Below are 14,841 nucleotides of genomic sequence, written 5' to 3' on the forward strand. Positions count from 1 at the left end.
AAACAGTCAACTTCACTACAAGAAGAGAAGAATACCTTTCGTTTCTTGGAGGCTCCTTTGGCACCAGGTACAGCTTCACAAACACGACTGATTGCTTCCCTGAAAAGGCAGAAAAAAAGGTTTATGGCAAATGAACATGTGGGTTTCTTCATGGTACTTCTGAAATGCACTAGAAAAGACAGAATCTCTGTTCACATGTGAGGACAGTTAGAGAGTCAGTGAGCTCTCCTCATCAGTAACAAATCCACTATTCTGATTTAGACTACTTCAGAGTAAAGCAGAAGGCAACAAGCAGCCCAGCATTAATGCAAGGAAAAATACTTTGAAAACTGCAAAGGATAAAAGTGTTTCCTCACACTACAAAAAATATCTTTCATCTCTTTAAATTAGAATATTTATTTTAATACTTTCTTCCACTTCTCATTCCCGTATCTTACTAGGCCACGAGGAATCAGAACACAATACGTGCATTTAATTAACATTGCTTTACACCTTTATTTGAATACTTTCCTCTAAAACAAGGGTTAGTAACAATTCTTTATCTCACTACATACTTCTTCAGACACAGCAAAACCACCTTTTTGGCTTTAGACAATACCAGAAACCTGCAATATTCTTGGTAATACGCATGGTGTACAAAGTATGTTTTGACACAATTCGAATTGATAATATATTCAATATGAGCTAAGTAATTTATTCATGATATTTTTGCTATTGTAATCAAAATTAGTGCCCTACACACTTTTCCTCTGTTTTCTTCATTCTTCGCACCATATACAACATTCAGTGAAAGAAAATCACATTGAAAGTGAATTTGAATGAGGAGAGTAACCATGTACTACTAATTTTTTTTCAAATTGTACAGCAACAACAAATCCTTTATTTACTTTCAGTACTTAACAAAAGATTACAAAAATGGTCAATCATCTGGCTGTTGTTTAAAATGTGCTACTGTGCATATCCAGACATTCCTGTGACAATTATCTACAGTGCTAACTGTACTATTAATAGACCTGCACCACTGACACTGCAATGTAGAATTGTTGCATGGAGTCCAGTAAAGCTGATTGCAACTCTTGTTTATTTAAATATAAATTGGGAATAATAGCTCATTGTCTCTAGACCTAAAATCTTGCAAAAAGTGTGTATTTTATGCCAAAAATATATAGAATTAAATGCAATTAACTGTGAAATAAAGAACAGTCAAAATACTCAAAGCATAGAAACACAATCTTGATAACAATATGTATTATTTTAATTTTGTACCATATACAGGATGTTTTTTCAACAACACATTAAGTGAATGCATAGGATCAACGAGAGAGTCTGGAGAGAAACATCATATATGTTTCATCATTCAATACATAATAGCTGAGCAAATGTCGCAGATTTACCTATACGTACTCAGTAATTAATATATAGTTGTGTCTGGGTTGGTTTTACTTAGGGCAGGCCAAAGTTCAAGTAATCTGAAAGAACTGCATGTTTTTTGGGAGGAGAGTAAGGGAGTAACAAGCCTTGCAGCAGGTTTAAAGTCCTGCCACTCTGAAGAAAGATTTAATGAAACAAATAATCAAAAAGCTTTCAGATCCTTTCTTCAGGTCTAGAGGAGAGGTTGTTTTTTCTCCCAGCTACATCTGCTCATCTAATAAAATTGCCTCTCGCTACAAATTCTGCCTTGTCTATGTCCTTATACCATCACAGCTACAATAGCAGCCCATTTCACAGTACAGCGCCCCGTTCCTACATTCAAAACAGCACTTCTTTGAACCCAAACAAATCTTTTAGTTAAAGCAGCTACTAGAAGGTAAAAAAGGTTGTTTAAATAAGCAGCTCTGATATGTCTTAGAAATAGAGCACACAAGCATCACAAATGCTTATTGCCATGAGATACTCAGACATAGGTTATTTCTGAAAATGTAATGACGAAAATAAATTTTCTTCTTCTCTGTCAGAAAAGATTTTCCTAGTATTACAAAACCAGCAGACATTATTTTATACAGAGGTCTTTATCTTGTCACTGAACTCAACATTGTTGTTTTCCACCTCCTTCTTAAACTGCACTGCACCCTTTGAAGGCAACGTGGCAGGAAGCCCAAGACTCCTGCCAAGGAGAGAGTTGTCCTTCCCCCACTGCAAACTGCTGTCACAGATGCACCACCAGAACTTCATCCTCTTTGTCCCCATACTTACTGTTATCAGTGGCACAACGGACATAGTAAGATCCCTCATACATTTTGCCTATTACAAAAAGGCTTTGCATTTTAGATTCAGTGTGCTTGTGCTTTAAATTTGTCCATAATTTCCTTTCTCTTCCTATTGCCTCCCTCATTTTCTATCTTTTGCAGCAGTGTGAGGTGAGCAGGAAGAAAAGGAAATTTTCTGGCCTGGCCAAAACTGTTTACAAGTATGTAGTTTTTCTGGTGCAGGGTTGTGGTTTGTAATATTTCTAGTACTGCCTTTTGTGTTTGGCATCTCCAAGTTACCAGGCATAAAGCACGTAACTCAACAGATCGATCTGACTCAAGCACCCTTCTTGATCAAAACCATGGCTTGATTGTGCGACAGAAAATGAACCAGCTCTAGAAGGGCTGGGGACAGCAGGGCAGCCTTGGTTCCTGTGGCCCTGCTGAGAGAGCACAGAACAGCGGAAAAGCCATGGCACACATCCTCCTATTCAATAACAAAGCACTGTAGATTTTCCTGTAACCATCCTTCCTTTCAGTAAAATACTAGTTTAACTGAACTCAGCGTTCCCAAATGCGGTGAATGCTGGAAGTGGAAGGAAGACCTGAGAAAGGTGACAGCACATTGAGATGCATGTCAGGTAAGCAGGTAATTTGAACTGAAATTTGACAATTTCAGTTTGAAATTTGACAATTTGACAATTAAGCTCATTTTTAAAAACACTGTGAATACTAAATCTACTCAAACAATTGCAAGGTTTGAGTTAATGCTTTTGGTGAAAATACTGGGAACTTCAGAAAATATATTATTAAATAAATTGCCATATGCCATTTTAATCACTGTGCAGAGGCTAACACCAGAATTAATCCAGATATCTTCTAAAATTAGTTACTGTGCTATCTGCATGCGGAACCAAATGCTGAGTTCCAAATCTGTCCAAGGGTATTTCCTATTCTGCAGATGGTCATACTGTGGAGTCACTTTCTTGGCACAAAACTTGTTTTGCATTTTGAAAATATTTTCAACATGCAAATATATCCAGTGAAAAATTACCAGTGTGCATTTCCCCAGACTGACATATTCTACCTTGAATTGACTCAACATCTCTCTCAGAAAAAAAAAAAAAAGAAAAACCAAACATTTTATACTGCTATTTTGTTTCATTAAAAAGGCTAATGCCCTAATATTTTTCATTGCTTTTTTCTGACAGTCATACAAAATAGCCCAGTCAGGAAGCTCAATCTATTCCTCTATTAAACAGCACCATATGAAAATACCTTTCTTTCTCATGATTTAAATGATTTTTTTTTTTTTTTTGGCTGAGATGCTGAACCTTATTGTTGCTGTTTATAATTAATACAATTTAATTGAGTAAAAAAAAACCCCAAACACAATTCTGGAAATCATATTTCAGGGAAATTATAGCACATATAATTGAGCAGATTTTTCAACATATGTGGAAGAAGAATAACCATCTCCAGTATTAAGATTAGCAACTTTGACTGGTTTTTAGTCTGAAATATTTTTTATGACTAGACTAATAAACTACCAATATTCCCTCATTAATTTCATCTAGAATCTTTTAATTCCCAGCTTTATAATTGCCATCTCCAAAGGCTAGGGCTGCACAAGTTTAAAATTAGTCATCAAAAGATGGGACATTTTTAATGCAAGCATAACATATCTTTGAGAACTGTACTCAAGGATCCCAGTTATGTCTTCACAGTGTTACATTCCAGTCTTCTTTCAATAATTTGTAAATCAAATGTACGTATCCACCAAGGAGATACCAAGTCTATGCTAAGTATAAAAATAACTTGCTTCTGGAAGAAAAAAATAACAGAGAGCAAAGAGCACTCTCAGAAATCTGTTTAATAATTGAAATATTACTTGTTTGTTTGCAAAACAGGAAAAATGACTGAGTGCTGCCTAAAGTAGCATAGGGGACATGCACAGACTCTGAAGACTAGACCAAGACATTACAGTTTACAGAACTTTAATTGCCAACAGACATAATAGGTGATGTAAGACTGAAAAAGCGGCTAATGAAAACAGGGTGGAGAATGCAAAACACAGAGCAGGGTTCAGGCACAGGGTGGATACCACAACTCATAGCTTGGGGAGCACCCCTTGGGGATCCACGGGACACAACTGCTGCTCTGATGTGTCACTGGTCACAGGTGGCACAAAGGCAGCAGGGTCCGGTTGAGTGAGATCAGGCTGGCAGTCATCTGGTAAGTAAGGAGCAAGCTATTTGCCCTTCTTTTTCCTTCAGTATGTTTCTTGAAATTGAGTCTTTTTACCTGTCGAAGATCCATGATGAGAAAATGAAAGAAAGCTGGCCAAATTCATTTTTGTTACACTGGATAAAATTCATATGATAGTAACACTGTCTTCAGCAACCATTACACAGAATGCAACCTATCCAGTGGTAATTCAGGCAGGGCAACATGGCTGTTATTTTAGTTCACCTACATCTTCACTGTGAGACTAACATTAATTTGCTAACAGAAGCTTTTTTATGGTTTTAATGTAAAAAAATAAATAAATGTAGTCCCTCCATTTGCCTTATGACAGCATACGTAATCTAACTTTAAGGGACATTTGAGGCAATTTTAATGCCATCTTCTTATCACGTTTCAGAAACTTGCTCTGTTCCATTCATCACTAGCAGAGATATTCAACTGCTTTTGATGATATCTCCCAAGACAGTGGCTCTGAACAATGCCCTGGTTTTTAGAAAGGCACAGTGAAAACTGTTTGTCCACCCACCTTATCACTTCATTCTGCATGCACACACAGTAAGCTTAGCACTTAGAAAACTGCAGTAACCACTGTAATTTTTAACTTACAGTTTTGTCAAATGTATGTTACCAACAGGTGACACCAAAAAGGCTGCTGAGAATATGGTCATAAGCAATTGAATATTGCTTTATCTCTGATAATCTTGGTCCAAAATCTGGGGTATCTTTCAAAGAGGAAAGCTCTTGAAATAGTTTACAGCTTTGGGGACATAAAGTAGATATATAAAAAACCTTGATTCTGAATGCATACCCACCAAAACCTTTCCTTTTGCACAACCTTCTGTCAGGAATAAGACCAAAAAAAAAAAAAAAAGAGAAGAAGAAGAAGAAGAAAGAAAAAAGAGCAAAAGATGTACTTGGAGGCTAGGCTTAAACTGTTAGATAGATAGCTCCAATCCTTTCACCTTTGTGATCTCCAGGCCTTCTTCCATTCAGCCTGGTCTCTTGCTGTTTATTCTGGTAGTTGTCAGGGAGAGGGACAGGATCTGGATAGGGATCAAAATAACCTCCAGACTGAGTCCAGCCAGGTCATTTAGTATAGCATCCTCTCAAAAAAACAGCCTGTAGCAGACATTTCAAAGGAAGGCATAGTAAGCCTTACAAAAATAAAATCTAAAAAATTGATCTAAAGAATATTTTCCTTTACTTCTAATTGGTTTAACATCTAAAACAGGACTTTGGAAATAAAAACGGAGTCTTGGAAGATATTATTAGAATATAAACATTCTAACATCGTGCTTTCATGCAATCATGCAGTCTCATAAGATTTATGACATTTTACAAATATACAAGATGTATCTGCCTAAAAGGTCTACCTGATGTGTAATCAGACCACTCAGTGCTATTAACAAAATTTGAGAGTATGCTAAGACACTCTGCTATAACTGTAACTGCTTCCTTGAACATTTAGCTTCAGATTCTTCAGCTTTCCAATTCTCTGAGGGCACTTTCTCATGAAGGCAAGTGGAGAGGGAGAACTTAATTAATTACTCTCACTCAGGCTTTGCATTGCCATGCATTAGTCAAATGAATTCAAAAAACAGTTAACATTTTTCCCCAGAAGCTAACACATCCTAATGAAAGATATAAATATTAGGCATACAAAACCCTTTTTATTCTAGTCTGCTTCCGTGCTACTGACAGCTAAGCAAGCAAATGTAAGTTATTCCCTGACATATTCAGCAGCTTCAGCCATCACTGCCTCACTTAATGACCTGTTGTCTGAATTATGAGGATGACTCCATCCACCTCCAGGAGTACTGCTTCCTGGTAAAGTGGCAATGGCCAGCAACCTTCCTTCCCAGGGCTTTGGCCCCGAGGTAAGTGTGCCCATGGAAAGCAGACCATTGCTGTTCCCAGCTCTGCCCTGTGGAGCCACATACCCAGGATGCTGTGCTCTGTGTTTTCATGTAAACTAGTCCTTCCCTACTGCCCCACACCCAGAGCCCACACAGCAAAAAGCAGGGGCAGACGACATGCACCTTCTACACCAGAGGGCTTGATATCAAGAAAGCTGGGCTCAGAACTCTCTGAAGATGATATGTGGTACCTATTGTCATCCGAAATCTGAGAAGAAAACTCTGTAACTCCTATGTGGTGTTAGAAAGTGGCATTCCTTTGGCATTCCTCACGAAGCATGTCGAGCAGCTTGACAAGAAAGCCTTATCTCTCAGAGTTCAGGTTCTATATTTAAACAGTTAAGATATACATATGCAGTACTTTGGCATATATATTCACTATTCAAGAGCACATAGATATATGCTAATGTTCCTTTGGGAATGCTAAGTGGTATTCAGGGTGGTCAAGTGCCCACCTACTTCTTCCCTTTTTTCACCATCAGCTTCATCATGGAAGCCTTTCACTCACTTTCATTAACTTTTCTCCAATTTGGAAGATTTCCACTGCTTATTAGACCACAGTGAACCGCTTTTTAAAAACAATGTATGTGGAATCTGAGGAAAACGTCCCTGCATGTTTTGAAGTAAAAGATAAAAGCATTCTATTGTGACTCCAGTACATCTCATAAGGCAAAATCATTGAGGCAGAAAATAAAAATATTCTATTATGTCCCCAGTGCAGAATTATTGAGGAAAAACAATACTGTTCACCCAATAAAGCTGAAATGGAAAGTTTTAGAATTATCATTTGTGGATTCCTTTTGCTAAACTTAGTTTATATTAGTTCTTAAACTAATGTACTAATCCCTATTGCTAGACAAACCAACCTATATCACTATTCATCCTCTGAAAACACAGTGGAAGCATCTTCCTTTCCAGTGTCTTCAGTCATTTTTCACTGATGCTTGTTGATAGCGAATTTCTGAAACAACAAATATGTTTGAAGGAAACACTTCATGAACCAAATTTTATTCATGTGGTTTAGCATTGAACAAACTCAGAAGCATGGATTTGCATTCTTACCCCTTCAAGAGATTGGGATATTGTCATAAATGAGTTAGATTTTCACTCTTAATGAAGATGGGGTCATGCCCCAGATATGTAGAGGAATCTCTTTCAAACCATTCAGCATTGCATAGCTGCAGAGAAGATAAGGGTATGGATTTCGGTTCAGTGCTAGTATGAAATACTTTGCACCCCTGTTCTACTTGTTATTGACACTGCATGCCATTTATTTACTATGCAATGTGTTTTGCACTGCAAAGACAGGCATGGTTTTCTGAAGTGCATGCAGTAATCCAATTGCATTTGCTTAGGTAGCTTACAGTAGGATAAAAAACACATGGCGTTGTAGCCCAGATATTGCTGTACAATAAACAGTGCATGCAACATTATTCTAATTCAATCCAGTGCACAACTACGCTCATGCACATAACAAGCAGTGAAGTCTCATTACACTGTAACAGGTTTAACAATAAGCTTACAAATACTAGATGAATTGCAAACTCCTTACCTGATCTTTGCTTTCTAAAAAGCCTGAGGGAACAAATGCTGGGGTCACAAAAGCTCAAGAACACAGTGCACCTTTCTCTGTTGATGGTGACAGATTTCAGATGAATGACTTCTTGACACCTGCACCTGTTAGCTGAGCATTCTTGCCTTTAACTCCTCTTTTTTCCTCCTCTAGTTTTAAAATTAAATGCTTCTGTTCGTCTTGTTCCTTAAGAAAGTCATCTTGACCTTACAAGTGTTACAAGAGTTGTCACCTGATTATTAATGATACACCACGCAGATTCAGATGGCTTTTATTTTTCATTACGTTGAACTACTGACCCTTGGCTTGCATTAATTTGCTCAAAAGTACATTACATTCATTATAGAAAAGAACGAATGCAGTACAATTTGTTAGTACTCTACTCAAGCATTCCCATACTTAAAGAATCTTAGAACTTCAAATATGCAATGAAAAAGGAAAAAATATTTTATAAAATGTACTAAGCTGTTCATTTTTCACAAGATTCAAAGTTAGGATGACCAATATGTGAGCACGTGAGTACCTGGAGTGGCATGAGAGAAATAAGGCTGCATTCTTTGGCTCACTGCCCCCCTCCACCTTCTCCGGGCCGTTGCTAGGACGGGTGGGTGAGTCAAGCCCTCCCTGTAGTGCCTGTCTGCCTTTGTTCAGTCTACACCTGCTTACCTAGTTCATAATTAAGTGAATGCTGTTCTGAAACAATTCTAAATAAATATGTTCCACATCAATTCCCCCCTTTTCTATAATCTAGCAATCTTCGTGTTGTTAGATATCATTCTCTCCTAAGGATTTATGAAAATATACCCCGCTTTCCATCTTTTAGCGTATCTTATGCTGTTCCTACATCTCATAATTTCCACCTGGTTGTTTAGACATACACAAGAAACAACACAACATATGAATATTCCAAGAAAGAGTAGGACTACACAAGTTATGAAGAGTTGCTTTAGCCAGGCAAAGTTTGGTAACCAACTAATTTGTTCCATAGAATCCGAGTTAAGTACCGTAGTTGTGTTCTGAATTTAGATCCTTTTAGATCCTTTTTTCCTATTGTCACAGTTTTATTTGCACATCTATGCCTAGCTCCTGCTCCACCCCATAGTGACCAATTGGTGGAGGGAATCCCATACTGAGGGATTTCCATCCCTCCATCGCTTGGCAAGGCTGTACATATCCAACAATCAATGTGGTTTAGGCTAGCCACTACTCTTTAGTGATGTTTAAATTTGTGTTTTCATGCCAGGCTACAGCAAGTCTTACGTAATACAGGCAACCTATAAAACACATTCTAAACATATTGTCTCTTAACCCTTAGTTTCAGCAGTCTGGCCTTCTTAATAGTCCACTGGGATTGAGATGTCTTCTTAACTTGTGTGTATTGGATCCACGATGCTTGCTCTTTTATCCACACTATATATATGATGTTCTGGAACCCCAAATCTTGGAATTATCTCTTATAACAATACTTTAGTTACTTCCTGCACTTTGTTGGTCCTGCAAGAGAAAGCCTCTGGCCAATCTGAAAAGGTGTCTTTTAATATCAGTATATGCTTATACTCCCCTTTTCTTGAGAGTTCAGATAAATCAATTTGCCATTGTTACTCAGGATAATTTCCCTCCCCTAGAACACCCTGGGGCCTGTTCTAGGATTAAACAAATCTCACACCACTGCATTACCTGTTTAATGATGGTGTATAAATTCCAAGCCACAATTTGTTGGCTCGGGTATTTATACAGGATCTTGGTTCCCTAGTGACTTTTCCTTTGCTCAGCCATGATTATGGCCCATAACAGGGAGATGGGAACTATTATTTTGTTCTCAACCCTAATCCACCCTCCGTTTCTCACCTGCCCTCCTAAGTCCTTTATCAATTTTTGGTCCTCTCTTGAATATCTTGGTTTACCTTCAATTTGAATTTTACTGTCTGGAACCAAAGCCTGCATTTCTCTTGTCTTCCATTTCTGCCACTCTTTGTTTCTCAGTCAGCTAATGCATTGCCCACTTATTCAGTTGTTTCACCCTTCCGGTGGGCTTTACAGTACATGATAGCCATCTTCTCAGCTAGTTGTACCACTTCTAGTGCAACTGCTACTGTTCTTCCCAATTTATTTCTTTCATTTATAATCCCTGTTTCTTTATACTCTCCAAGGCCCCCTCAATTAATTTATCCAGGTCCAGTATTTCACTTCCTTTAATCTGCATATCATTGGGAGGAAACAAAGACGTTCTCACTCTGATTAACAAAAGACCTTGGGAGGTGTAAATAAGTTTGGCAGACATGGAGGGAGAAAATCAAAAGATTGTAACTATTTGTGTCAGACAGTACCTCTTGACATAATCACCAGACATCTAGCTTGTACACCTGGCATGGGTGTGAGCGGATGCTATAAAGGGCAAGCTAACCAGTGGCAAGCCCCACCAAACCTGAGGTGGCTGACAGAGGTGAGTGGCAAGGAACCATGGGTCCATGTGTGACAAAGGAGCAGAAGGCAGATTGCCAAATGATGAAAGACTCCATCAATTACATGTGGATCTCACTCTACATCCCAGCCAGAAACAAACATGGGAGACAACCTGCGCAGAAGGAGGTGAGCAACAACACTGAGCTGCATTTCACACAGGAATAGTTCCATGGCAAGCTGGGAGTAGGGAGTGGTGGGCGGCACATTGCTGAGTGGCTCATGACGAAGTACTGCACTGAGATGGGGGTCCCTGTTGGCTCCTTCCTTATCAGGGAGCATGAGACATTTGTTGGGAACTACATTCTGTCCTTCTGGTGTAATGAAAGGGTGCAGCCTTGCTGCATCCACTGGAGGCAGTCATAGCCTGAACCAATGTGTGAGCACATGAGTGCCTGAAGTGGCACGAGAGAGATAAGGCTGCATTCTTCAGCTTGCATCCTTTGGCTCCCCCTCTAGCTCCCGTTTTCTCAGCTGTTGCTCAATATCCCTCTCTATAGCGCCCATCATTGCCTTTGTTTGCTCTTCACCCCCTTATCTAGTTCATAATTAAGCGAGTGCTATTCTGAAACAATTCTAAAGAATGATTTTCCACAGCAAGGATAAAAATACCTTTCTACAGGCACCACCAAGTTTGTAAAAAATCTCATGATGATGATGAGTATGACAAGTGAAAGTGTTTGCTCACTGCTTTTGCACAAAGATAAATGTATATCTACAAGTTTAACATTTTAATTTACAAAAGATACGTGAAAATGTGGAAAAGAAAAACCAAGTCATAAGTTAGATACAATGGCACTAGATGTTATGGATTGGTAATAACTGTAATTCACCCCACGATTATGACAGGAAAAAGTCCTGATGTTGATAGCTTGGCTTCAGTCCAGTTCCTGGTGTTGAAATTACGATTTATGATTTGTCAAAAATAGTCTATGCATTCATATTGACATGTATTCTCTCCTAATGTGTTAACTATAAAGGATGGAATTTTCAAAGACATGAATACATCTTTTCTCATTTTCTTCCTATATAATATGAATGTCTAATCAACTAGTCCTGTGGAAATGGTAGCCAGATTTTAAGCAATTGCTAAATGTTCACCAATCATGCAAGTGCCACATGTCAAGCACTAATTCCCTTCATCACAGAGTTATCAGAAAGTGAGACTAATGGTTCCCAAAATAATGCCCAGTATTTACAGAAGGGCCAGTGACTACACAACTCAATCACACAATGACTGAGCCAGTTTTGTTTTTTTTTTCCTATGAATTGGTGCTGCTCATCTTTCCTAGAGGATTGTTCCTGCTCTGAGCCAGCAGAAAGATAACTTGATATATACAATATGATGTACAAAATAACCAAGAGAGAGGAAAAAAAAAAAAAGCTAATATAGAATTCTGAAAGATTGATGTCCTTTGCTGGAGCTCTGCAATACGGAGGAAGTGCAAAGACAAGAAAGCAAGCAGGAGCAGGTAGATGCTTCACCTGAGAGTGAGTGTTTTGTATGTGTCAAGCACAATGCACACCAGTTAGGAAAAGGTATATCCAGGTTTCCACACACACCAGATAACCTGGATTATCTTTTCTGAATGACTTTTACGCTGCTTGGCAAATACAGCATGATACCGGAAATTAGATTGGCCCAAAATGGATCAGTTTCTTCTGTGATTGGTTTTGCAAAGTCTGGGAAAAAAACAGCATTATATTGAAAAGTTATGATACAAGCTTACATTTATAAAGTAGGTTTGAATTATTAAGTAGTGGGTCAGAAAAGAAACAGAGCTGCTAGGAAGTCTCTTTCTCCAGATACTGAAAAACACACAGAGAATTTCACATCGCCCCTCACACAGAGGACCTTGTAGCGCAGCCGCAGGGAGCTGAGAACATGTGGAGCCCAGTGATGTCCTGCCACAAACAGCTGGATCACAAGTGCAGCCCTTGGCTGGCAGCAGGCCACAGGGAAGGGCCTACTGCTTTGACAAGAGCCAAGGGAATCATTCAGAGCAGTTCATGTAGACAGAGGTAAACTGAAACAATTATCACTCCCGAATAGACATAGCTTTCAGGTACTTCCACTTTATTTGTAATTAAAGGGTTGTACAGAGTTACAGATGTCACTTTGAGAGGGAATTGGTGCTTGTAATATGAGAATATCAGCTATAATAATTCAAAACATACCTTCAAGCCTATGTTATGCTTCTTAGTGCACATGAGCAAGCTAGCTGGCAAATGTGAGTTTTAGTAATTCCGTAGCAATTAGTATTAAATAATTAAAAAAATAGGCTCATACATGAAATGCTACAGGATGAATCCTGATCAGATTGTTTCCTGCAGGTACTTAAAACACGACATGAGGATTTCAGGAGCCAGAGGAATTAATGAAATGCAAGTTAAGGTGCTAGATTCTGATTCCAATTCGAACTAAAGATTCCAACTTCAGAATAAGTTTTAGTTGGGAATAGTATGATCAGAATGATGAATTAGAAAGTTCTTGTTATTTTATGAATCAAAAAATAGGAAACGCTAAACAATAAGCAAACCATGAAAACAGCTTCCTGCTTGAAAAAATATCCTGTGCACTACATGTGGTCAAGGGAAGATAAGCCAACAGTATATCCAGCATGTAGTCAAATATGCTATAACATAACAGAAAAAAATGTGATTCAAAGTCTGTTTCACAATGAAAGCCAAAAAGCATTTTGTATTTAAAGAGTTGTAAGACACAATACTTTGTGCAAATGGCACTGGGTTCAGATCAACAGTACAATTAAGTTTATGCATAAGTATATGCTTAAGTATCAAAAGCAGAGTTGTGCCTATAAGCAAAATAATAAGAAAATTGGAATACTGTTTCATTGGAGGCATAAAGTGTAAAGAGACTGCACAAAAAAAAAAAAAAAAAAGCTGAACTCCATCCTCAGTTATGAAATATAGAAAAATAACCTACCACAGTAAGTCATCTAAATTCCAAGTGATCATCACAGATGTACCATAACATTGGAACTGTAAGTCTGCCTGGACATACAAGCATTTTAGAAGTTCACTGTTGCAAATAACACAGAAATGTACACTATGAGTTTAAAACAACACAGTAAGAAAATTCTCAGATGACACCATTGTCTATATTGTCTGAAATTCGGAATTCAACTATTAATCTCTCCTTGTGTTTTTATGTTCCTCATCAAATCAGTGTCTTGACAAGTAAACGATAAATATTTTTAGGGACACACAGGGTCCTACCCAAAGCTGATATATGCGAGGGTAACTCAAAGGCAGTGCATACAGACAACAAGAATGGCATCCAAGCCTGAAGTAAGTCATTTTACTCATTTAATGACAGAAATACTTAGCTACCTATAGTATGACCATGCTTTATGAAAGACTATCAGCAGCTGTGACTATGGTCATTGAAATGTGATCCCAGTTGCTGGAAGATGGCAACACTACAGTTCTCTGCATCAATGACCTCAGCTTTTCAAGTGAAAACATCTTCAAAATACTATTTGCTACTGCTCTGAAAATATATCTTAGAAAGGAAGTGATTCATGGTCACTTCTTAAGACACTATACTACCTTTAAAACAATACCAGGATAGCTTTCAAAGAAGAATTGTAAAGAAAGTCTAATATAAGCTTGTTGTTTGCTACATGTTATCTGGAAAAGAACATGTCCATTCATTTCTTTTAGCTCCCTTGACTAATTTGGAGAAATGCCTTGTAGACTTGTATACAGATTATAAACAAACATAGTTCTCATTCTTGGTAGCTTAAATGTCATGAAAGTACTAGCTAGCTAAGTGCCTTTTGGGGCAGCATAATTTGAAAAACAGATAAAATTTTCTAAAGCAGTTCCTAGCACATAAAATTAAAAAATTAGAACAAAAAAGAGAAAGAGAAGGAATATATTCCTTAGACTCCACTGGAGCTCTATTAATACTAGGTGTGATGTTTGAGTTTTTGAAAGCAAAAAAAAAAAGCAGATTTAAGGTATCCATAAAATATTTACTATATGTCTTGTCTTGCTATTTTCATATCCCTTCCTCTCTGTGGAAACAATTCATACTTTATTTTAAATATATACTTGTATAAAGTCTTACCTTGTAATTTGTGTTCTAGTATTGAAGTCAAGAGATCTCATTGAACGCAAGACTTCTATACACCCCAAGTACTGCAAAGAAAAAGAAACAGTTGAAACCATGTAAATATTCTCGATTTATAAGACAAAATACTCACTGAAAGGCATTGCACAATTTGTATTTTTACATTCCATGAATCCTATGTGTCAGGGAGATTTTTGTGATTATGCTCTTGTGTAACACAGATTTATTCCATAAACACTTAATTTCACTTAAGTCTCAAGATTCAACATCTCTCTGTAAGTTTAATCTAATGCCATTAATATATGTTGTTCATAATGTGCTGATTTCTAGCTTTTCACTTTCCATGTTTTATTTTACATA

At 37.7% G+C, this 14,841-nt stretch overlaps 1 protein-coding gene and 1 long non-coding RNA gene across 2 annotated transcripts in view; both read right to left on the reverse strand.

The window, feature by feature from the left end:
- The window catches only part of LOC128089633 (uncharacterized), a 271,376-nt gene that overhangs the window by 25,300 nt on the left and 231,235 nt on the right, over positions 1 to 14,841 (reverse strand). The gene's annotated exons all lie outside the window — the stretch shown is intronic.
- The window catches only part of SHC3 (SHC adaptor protein 3), a 58,188-nt gene that overhangs the window by 25,300 nt on the left and 18,047 nt on the right, over positions 1 to 14,841 (reverse strand). The window contains exons 2-3 of the mRNA XM_052701193.1: positions 14,479 to 14,549; positions 36 to 99 (exon numbers count right to left, since the gene is read on the reverse strand). Coding sequence (XP_052557153.1) covers positions 36 to 99; positions 14,479 to 14,549 — 135 coding nt within the window. The remainder of the gene's footprint in view (positions 1 to 35; positions 100 to 14,478; positions 14,550 to 14,841) is intronic.

The sequence above is a fragment of the Tympanuchus pallidicinctus genome, unplaced genomic scaffold, assembly GCF_026119805.1.
Source record: "Tympanuchus pallidicinctus isolate F22 unplaced genomic scaffold, pur_lepc_1.0 scaffold4, whole genome shotgun sequence".
Classification (NCBI taxonomy): domain Eukaryota; kingdom Metazoa; phylum Chordata; class Aves; order Galliformes; family Phasianidae; genus Tympanuchus; species Tympanuchus pallidicinctus.